The sequence below is a fragment of the Poecilia latipinna genome, unplaced genomic scaffold (genome assembly GCF_001443285.1).
Source record: "Poecilia latipinna isolate Pla-1442-1.1 unplaced genomic scaffold, P_latipinna-1.0 Scaffold2825, whole genome shotgun sequence".
NCBI lineage: Eukaryota > Metazoa > Chordata > Actinopteri > Cyprinodontiformes > Poeciliidae > Poecilia > Poecilia latipinna.
Window position 1 is genome coordinate 26,630 of NW_015115441.1, and position 9,099 is coordinate 35,728.

Sequence of the window (9,099 nt, forward strand, 5' to 3'; positions counted from 1 at the left end):
TCGCGGTGAGACATCAGTCCTCTAATCCTGGAGATGTTCTTCAGGTGATAGAAGGCCGAAGGGAGTATTAAAATCTTATTTCACTCAGTTTGGCTTAATAACTGGGAATATTCTGAGTCCTTATGATTCAATAAAATAAGTATAACTCTATGAATCAAAGATTAAAGAAAACATTTTATATCAAATCACATTTCCCAATGAGGAACAGATTATTTCTTTTGTTCAGCCACTAGGGGGCGACTTGCACTGCACCACTGTTTAGCAGCTCTACGATTATTCCTGCTGGCAGTCCTTGTCTTTCCAGCTCCTCTTTAATCTGAAGAGAAAAAGACATGAAATCAGAGCTACTTTATATAAACAGTAAGTCACACAGAACAAAACTCAGCCACGTTTTTATGCTAAAACTTTGGATCTAAAGAGGCTCTTCACTTAGAAATCCCTTATGTTAAGTTGATATTTAGTCTAAATCTGTTCAAACAAAAACAGTGCAGAAGATGAAAGTAAAACTCATCATGAAGCAGATGAACCTGTTAGACTAGGATGAAGCTGATTATTCTCATTGTTAACACTGAAGTGAAGTAGGTTACTGACCAGGTTGATGATGGTCGCAGATTCATTCTTCAGTGACAGTGAAGTGGAAAGCTTTGCATTCAGAGCCAAAACATAATCTAGAAGAACAAACAGTCAGCATTATGATTTAAAGAAAAAGGATAATTAACCAACAAAGATCCCTTGGCTGTGCTTATGCAAACTTTGATCAAGCTTTGATCATTTCGATTGTCAGCGGATGTCTTCCTGCGATTAGCAAAGCCATCAGGAATGCAACAAGTGGATTCTGGAGTAAGTCAACAACAAAACATTGTCTCTTCCAGCAGCCGTTGTACAGTGGTAAACTAGCTGACCAAGCACTTTGGAACTCTCCTTGGGTTGCTAGGTAACAGGTTGTGGTTGCTAGGAAACGGGCAAAAGTATTTCAAACAGTTCATTTTCTACACATGAGAAAACATGAACTTATTGCCAAATAACAGCTGGATGTTTTTATTTTTTAAGCCTGTGGGCTGTTTGCAATTTGTTTAGGGTTGGACTTGGACTTATTTCATTGGTTAATAATAAAATGCTTCAGGTAATAGCCTGCATGTTCTCTAACATCAACACTTACATGATTCTGAGTTTGGGTTGGAGGGTGTTGGAGGTGAAATTGTTGTGGGTTGTGGAGGTGTAGTTGTAGTTGGAGGTGTAGTTGTAGTTGGAGGTGTAGTTGGAGGGGAAGCAGTGACTGGACCTGTGGATGGAGCAGCAATGTTATTAGATCAGGAGAAATCAGATCGACTTCAAATTAAAGACCAAAGTTTAGTTTCCCACTCACTGCTCCCAGCCGTCACAGTGACACATCGGAGGTCAGACTGGTACACAGAGCCGGAGGAGCTGTGGAGGAAATTAGAGCAACAACTTAGATATGAATCTATTAATAATAAAACAACCAATCAATTCAGTTTATCTAAGTATTAAAATAGCAATTTCAACAAATCAGTACAGGATCTGTCAGAGATTAAGAATTTTAGGAAAAAATATTATGATTATGGATCAGTTCTTATTATTTTCCACAGTCTTCTTCTCTTTCATTAAAATGTCCCAACTTGAATGTCTTTGACCTCAGAAATATTTACTTTGGCATCTAAATCAGATTTGTGTTGCAATAAGAGTCGATTCAAATGGCTAAAAACATGATGACTGTAAAAAAGCTTCTCTACCCTTTAAACCTTTCACATTTTGTCAAATTACAATCTCAAACTTTAATGTGCTGTTTGTATAAACTGCATCTAAAATGGATGGTTTAAAAGTTTTCATCACTTTGGACTTTAATGCTTTAGTTTATTAAAACTGAAGGACCTTTAGATTTTATGGTGGAATCGTAGATATTTTCCAACCGTTCATTTGATTTCTTAAAGCTCCCACACATTCAGACTCTGCGCACAAATGAGATTTCACAGTCAAGTGTATCGATTATATATTATTCACTGCAAAAACACAATATCTTATCAATTATTATGGTCTAGCTTCTTGTTAAATTATATTAGTAAACTTGAAATAAAGCAAAACTAACTCACAAGTACCTTTTCAGCAACATAGAAGAGCTTGTTTTGAGTCATTTATTTCGAAACTTTGATGAAAAAGTGTTTCTTCCATTGGCAAATTATTTCACTTGTAACAAGACATTTCCCCATGTTAGAAGTAAAATAATCTGCCAGAGGAACTAGAAGTTTTTCATCAATGTTAAAGAATCATTCACACAAAACAAGCCCTTATATCTTTCTGGAAAGGTATTAGGTACTTCAGCTGTAGAAACTAGATCAAAAATACTTGGTAAGTTTCAGTGTTTTTGCAGCGTTTCTTGTGCCAAATGGATAAAATCAGGTTTCATGAGCTAGTTTTGTGCCTTTGCACTGATTCTTCTCCACCAGACCTTTTAGAGCTGCATTCATCCATGCAGATCTTTGTGCTGATTCTCAGCCTTATCAGCTCAGTGTTGGATACAAAAATGTTTGATAGGAACTCTGTTTCCTGCTATATGAAACCAAGTATTCTTTCAGCAGTTTTTAAAAGCATTAATGAAATAAGACACTAACTTTGCTTGGACAACGAAGCAGAGAGGATGGCCCAGTCCCGCTTCAGTGGCCGATGGCGTCCATGTCAGGCTGAAGTTTCCTGGCCCTGATGAACTCTTGGTAAATCCTTGCGGCCCGCTGAACAGCAGCTCAGTGGTCCTATAACAAACAGGAGAGTTAGACTGATATGTCCAACACTTCCCCACCTGATAGCCATGACAGAATCCCAGATAGCAACAGATACTAATTCAGTGTTGAGCTATTGGTCTAAAAGATCGATTGATTGATGACTGATGGTGGATCAATCGTCAAACAATCACCCAGTTCTAGCCAATCAGCTCATGTTGATTGAATCAATGTTGTTTTGTTTTTGAATACTATTTACTAAAATCCCAACGACTAATCAATGTTGAATCAATGTTTAATGCTGTTTCAAGCGTTTAATCACTGGGCCAGAGTTTATCTCATTTTAAATTAGGCACCAGTACTGATTCCTTAACTTTGATTCAATATGAAATCAACAGATATGTACATGTAGATCCAAATTTAGACGATGGTCCAATCAACTTTGACATAGCATCAGTTAACTCTACATGTTAGTCACCAGCCACTTTTTGCATAATTTTAATATCAGGCTTCAACATGGATTCCATATTTCTGTCTAACCGTATTTCACTCATGTTTTGAAAGCTGGGATTGTTCATTGACATCATGGCAGCTCCAGGTCATTTATTTAAGCTTTTTCACTGTTTATTTCCAGGGTAAAAAAAAAAACCAAATGAAACTTTTCAGCAGACTCCATGAAAACTTTATGAAGCTCCTGTATTGATCACTCACTCAGCCTGGGTAGCTTCTGCTCTGACGCTGATTTCCACAGCCTGGTTGACGTTGGTATAGATCTGATCTCCATGTTCAGGAGTTGGAGGCAGAAACCTGGGCAGATATTCACCTGCTGTGCAGGACGGAGCTGCAGGATCCACTGGAGCAAAATAACAAAGAAACTAATCAAGTTAAGGTGAAATGAGCTGGTAGGTTTGGTCGTTAATTCAAACAACATGAAGCTGTTAGTTGGAAGGAGAATATTTCATATAACCAGATATTTCTCTGGCTCTTCGGTTGTTAAATTGAGTTTGGTAACATTACATAATCGGTGAAAAGTGTGATTATCTGTGTTAATTTGTAACCTTCAGTTCATTTGTTTACTAAATCAAACTTTTATAATTCAGAGCTGCTCTGTGGTTCAAAACAAGCTCAAACTCTGCAGCTTTACCTCTGAAAACAAACTGGATAGGCGTGGTGCCGATGGAGTCGCTGGCAGTTTTCATCACTTGTGAACCAAAGCTATCAGTCAGAGTGATGGTCTGTGTGGGAAAATCCTCCAGAACCATCTGAACCGCATACGGACCTTCAGCACTGCTGTTAGTGGGACTGAATGACAGAGAACAAGACTGGAAGAGAAGAGAAAGGAGAAGAAAAAAGGTCTTTTTATTTAAAATCAGATTCAACAAAACATGGCAGTCTCCTCTGGGATCACTCATCAGATCAGTAAATGAAAACGTTTTATTCACAGACTATTTGAACTGCATCTCCCAGCATGCATCGGTGCTGGAGAAATCAAGGGCGAACATGCACTGTAATCCACATTTTTCTTCTGACCTCCTGGCCAGGAAAGACGACTTTTTAAAACCTTCAAACTGTGAAAGGGAGGAGTTTTAAAATGCTGCCTGTGTTTCCAGCTTCATCATTTTTGCCAAATCTCTAAACATCGTTTGATCAGAGCGACTGATATCAACTCACAGTTAGAAATCATTTTAAAGAATCTGGGCTGAAATAAGTAGCTAAATAGGACAATTTATTCAGAAAACACATTCTTTTTTATCAGTAGTTAAATTGCATGTCAGCAGTTAGAGAAAGGGGGTATTTACAGGATATTTCAGTTTAAATATGGCCTGTTTTGTTAATTCTCAGACCTCAGCAGAGTTGGGTAATAACTAGTTACATTTACTTGAGTATCTTTCTTGAAAAAACTTTTAGGAGTATTTTTACAATTCAGTAATTTTATTTTGAAGGATCTCTTCTCTTACTTGAGTAAAATTTCTGGATTTTCCACCCCCTGAATGAAAAACAAACATGTTTTTATCAGATATTCACCAGACACAAACACACCTGCAGTTTTTGTTAAAGTTTCATCAGTTTTTTATTAAAAAAAAAAAAAATTCTGCCTGATTTTGTAATTTCATAATTATATTATTTATATGAATCATTTCAGTCTTTAAAATACCAACATTTCCACATAACTTTGTGTAATATTTTTTATAAAGTAAGACAATCCAGACTAAATTTAATACTTACAGATGAGACACTGAGGACAGACGGAGGAGTGCAGGTGATGCACTCTGATCCGGCTGCATATCTGCATCTGACGTCGTCTCCATCCGGGTCAGAGACCAGCAGGTTGATGTTCCTCTGACAGTTTGAAGGAACTCTGAGAGAAAAGAAACATTTCAACACAGGTGGAAAATATTTACTTATGTAAAACAGTATTTGGTAAAAAGTCTACTCAAGAACTGAGTAACTGATCAAATTATCGATCATGTAATATTTAAAAAGTACATCATCAGATGAACCAAAATATAAAGTTGAGTGGAAATTTTAGTATTTAAGGACGGAAATTACAATAATTCTTATAAGCAACAAAATCAGGAAAATAATTTTTTTCAAATCAGTTTCTTTCCATAAAAATCTTATGAAACTTTAACAAAACTGTAGGTGTGTGTCTGGTGAATATTTAGTTATAACACCTGTTTGTTTTTAATCCAGCAGGTAGAGAAAACAGAAACTTTACTCAAGTATAAATACTTTATGGTAAAATTACTCAAATACAGTATTGTAAAAATACTTCTAAAAGTTTGTTTTAATAGTTACTCATGAAAATGTTATTGAACAGTTTCTGCCAACTCTGCATACAACATGTTGCCGCGTCTATCAGTCGTTTCGTGGATCTGAACCCGTCTGGCTGGTTCTTCAGGGTTTATCTTCCCAAATCACTTCGTTTCTAATCTGTTTTCTTAGAAATTGTCCCAGTTTAGTTTCTGTAAAGATGAACTCTCTCCTCAGAGCACACATAATCAAATGTATTTCATTACAATTTATCTGCTTTGAACTGAAACACTTTGAAACAAAAGCATCAACATCCAATAAAAAAAATAAACGTTCGTAACTGATCTTGTATTTTCATGACAATAATCATCTTTTCTTTATGTAACTCTTTAGTTTCATAATCTGATTCACAGATTATGAAACTATGGTAATGACCAATGACCAATGGTAAGCAGAATTACCTGACCAGAGGGAGGATGGTGGTCCGGGGCGATGAGTTGGGTTTGTAGATGTCAGACCGGTTTCTGGTGTCAAACTTCAAAACTGCTTTCGATAGGACAATCCCATTTCTGTTTTCTGTCCAGGCTGCTGTACTAACCCTACACAGGACGACATTAAGATGTTCTGAAATATTACAGAAAATAACCCAGAAAGACCAAATCTCTGTAGACCAACAAGACGGAAGATGTTTCCATCTTACAACCTGAAAAACCCAAATGAGCTCAGCTGATGGAGTTGTCTTGTTTAAGACTAGATTACAATCTGAGTAAAAGAAATAATATTTCCATTTAAAGTCAAAGTGGACTTACGATTCAGTTAATGTGCCCATGTATGGATAAGAGAAAGTGTCAGCATATCCTTTCTGACACCATTCACCTCCAGTTTCATCGACTGAATAAGTTGGCCCACTACAGTATCCAAAACAAGTCTCAGTGTCGAACTCTTCACAGGAGCTGAAGCTCAACTTAAAGTCGTAGGGTAGCTGAGGATTTACAGTGGAGAGTCGGTAAATACGTCTTTTTTCCTGGAAAAAACTAAAACAATATTTATAAAGAAGCTCAACTTACCGTGTATCCGCCTGGGTAAAAGTTTCCGAAAGCGTAGTTGAAGACAAAACCGTGATAAGAAGCCTGGGCTCCGCTGATTAACAGCAGCAGCAGCAGCACAGACATGTTGACAGAGTGAAGGTCTGCAGAGACAAACTGAAAGTTATCAGAGACAAACGAAGTTATACTTAGACAGACAGCGTCTGGTTCACACCCTGTGTACCATTCGACAACGGTTTAATGGTATGCATGAGCATAATGGAAGAGGATGTTACCTGGTATGAGGAAAACGTCTGATGGATGAAAGATTGGATTCAAAACACTAAGAGCGAAGTGTTATGTGGAGTAACAGGAAAGGTCACAGTTTGTTTTGAAATGTGAATTCATTAAGAGACGAGATGAATAATTTAATCTATGAAAATAAACAACTTAAATACTTCCATTAAAACCAGCTCACCGAGCAGCTTCATTTGTTACATAACACAACATCATTAAAAACATGAACTCAAAAGATGAACTGAGACACCTTCAATGTAAGTTAAATTTGATTTATTACAAACATTTATTTAAGACACACTTATTCAAAAATAAAATATTTGTGTTGCATATTTGTAAATCTAAATCATTTCAGATAAGAATGTCGGGGGGAAAAGTGAAAATATTAAATTTCAGGAAACATTTCTCTTCTGGCATAAAATACCTTCCAATAGTTAGACAGCAGGGGGCGCTGTTGTAACAATAGTTTCAGCCGCTTTTATTCAGGATGTTTTAGAAACACTGGTGATGGATTGATTAGAGACTTTTAACCTTTTCAGCCTCTGTTTGCGTCCAAATAAAAGGAAAACCTGCAGCCAATGAGCCGCCCACAGAGAAAAGAGGAAGAAAAAGTCTTTGATGTGATTCCAGGAAAAGCAGAAACCTTTATTTTCTCAGGGATTTGGGGAAAATGACATGAAATATGTTTGGCAAGATTTTATCCAATAACTGTCTCTTAGAAGACTTGATGCTACTAACTGGTATCGTGCAATTTTATTCTGTTTTCATTCATTGATAAACAAACCATAAATAACATGAATCAGAGCATTCTGACTTAACAGGATGATGAGAGATGGAAGAATCCAAACCACGTTTTCCTCCATGGAAATCAACCAGGATAAAGAAGTCACTGTTTTCTTTCCCAATATTTACAGATAAAAGAAACTAATGCAAAAAACTTTGCTGTTATACATAGTAAATATACATCTTCATTACTTATTTACCTTATTACTTATTTAATTATATGATACTTATTTTATCATATAATTTTCTACATATAAGTGTAGAAAATTCTATGATATTAAGATTATTAAAAACCTCAGAGGCATAAATGTTACACATGGAAAACGGTAATAAAGAAATACCAAACGCTCAGAAAATACCGACTTAATAAATAGTTCAGGTGACACCAAATATTTATTTTATTTACATTTTCTTCTATTCGTTATCTTAATAACTGCTAAACAATTATAGTTTCTTTATGAAATTATCAGTATTTTATAAATATTTTCACAGAAATAAAAATTCACTCTATTATTTCTGCTTATTGTCATAACAAAGTTTAGTCCTACTACCTAAAACAACCATAAGTCCCAACATTTAAAACAGATAACGTTGGTCATATTTTACTGCAGGGATCAGATTCATTCTCATGTTTAGCCACTAGGGGGCAGCCTTCTCGTTAACCTGCACTGAACCGTCGCTCAGCAGGCGGACCTTTATGTCTGCAGGCAGCCCTCGTCTGATCAGTTCATCTTTAATCTACAGAAGAAAACATGAGATGAATGTGAGACACAGTCAGTGGTGAATTATAAAATATACTGAACAGAATCTGATCAACATTAAGAACAACAACAGCAGAGCTGAACTGCATCACTGCAGGTGATCACTTTGGGTTATGATTTAACATTTGAGTGAAATGTGTTTGGTTTAAACTCAGGTTGTGATGGTTTGTGTTAAAGTCCAGGACATCACTGACCGCTTTCTCCATTTCATCCTTGTTGTCCTTCAGTGGCAGCGTAGTCGAGATCTTCAGCTTCAGAACCGTAAGACGAGCTGGAAGAAAAAGAGATCAACATGGTAGAAAGAACTACTTCCTGTTACTTTCAGTCCTGTTTCCATCCGACTTACATGTTTTAGGAGGAGGACTTGGAGTTGTCAAAGGGACGGCAACAGTGGTTGAAGTCACAGCTAAGATAACAGAAACATGAGTTCAGGACATAAAAAGTAAAAATAAATCAAAGATGAAAAATAAAGAATTGACTCATCGTCCTTCTTACTTGTTTCAGGAGGAGGACTTGGAGTTGCTATGGAGGGAACTGGGATAACAGCAGCAGAAACATCGTGAGTTTGGAAAATAACAAATAATAAATTAAAGATGTAAAAGAAAGAAATTACTCACTGTTTCCAACCCTCACAATGACACATCGAAGGTCAGACTGGTAGACAGAACTGGAGGATCTGTGGAGATAATTTAGCACCAAAACTTTAACATTAAACAAGTTTTGTAATGGCCATTAAATAATGTTCAA

General features: G+C 36.4%; 2 protein-coding genes across 2 annotated transcripts in view; both read right to left on the bottom strand.

Annotated features, from left to right (window-relative positions):
* Positions 1 to 94: 94 nt before the first annotated feature.
* Positions 95 to 6,717, bottom strand: LOC106939307 (mucin-5AC-like). Its single transcript, XM_015021670.1, has 11 exons — positions 6,554 to 6,717; positions 6,296 to 6,468; positions 5,948 to 6,085; positions 4,959 to 5,091; positions 3,877 to 4,054; positions 3,444 to 3,585; positions 2,628 to 2,765; positions 1,367 to 1,425; positions 1,160 to 1,282; positions 592 to 668; positions 95 to 316 (listed from the first exon to the last, which is right to left on the bottom strand). Exons 1-11 carry the CDS (start codon positions 6,656 to 6,658, stop codon positions 230 to 232), a joined length of 1,353 nt encoding a protein of 450 aa, XP_014877156.1. The 5' UTR covers positions 6,659 to 6,717; the 3' UTR covers positions 95 to 229.
* A 1,133-nt stretch (positions 6,718 to 7,850) lies between these two features.
* LOC106939304 (uncharacterized) overlaps positions 7,851 to 9,099 on the bottom strand; it is a gene marked incomplete at its 5' end in the record, with an annotated part of 35,867 nt that continues 34,618 nt past the window's right edge. Inside the window, 4 exons of the mRNA XM_015021667.1 lie at positions 7,851 to 8,329; positions 8,547 to 8,623; positions 8,848 to 8,886; positions 8,970 to 9,028. Coding sequence (XP_014877153.1) covers positions 8,231 to 8,329; positions 8,547 to 8,623; positions 8,848 to 8,886; positions 8,970 to 9,028 — 274 coding nt within the window. The remainder of the gene's footprint in view (positions 8,330 to 8,546; positions 8,624 to 8,847; positions 8,887 to 8,969; positions 9,029 to 9,099) is intronic.

What these genes read in the sequence shown, in the direction of transcription:
- LOC106939307 (XM_015021670.1), bottom strand. Translation starts at nt 6,658, where the DNA reads ATGTCTGTGCTGCTGCTGCTGCTGTTAATCAGCGGAGCCCAGGCTTCT. An exon ending in ATGGGCACATTAACTGAATC is followed by an intron (nt 6,086 to 6,295) that starts GTAAGTCCACTT and finishes CGTCCTGTGTAG; the next exon opens with GGTTAGTACAGCAGCCTGGA. An exon ending in CACTGTGACGGCTGGGAGCA is followed by an intron (nt 1,283 to 1,366) that starts GTGAGTGGGAAA and finishes CTCCATCCACAG; the next exon opens with GTCCAGTCACTGCTTCCCCT.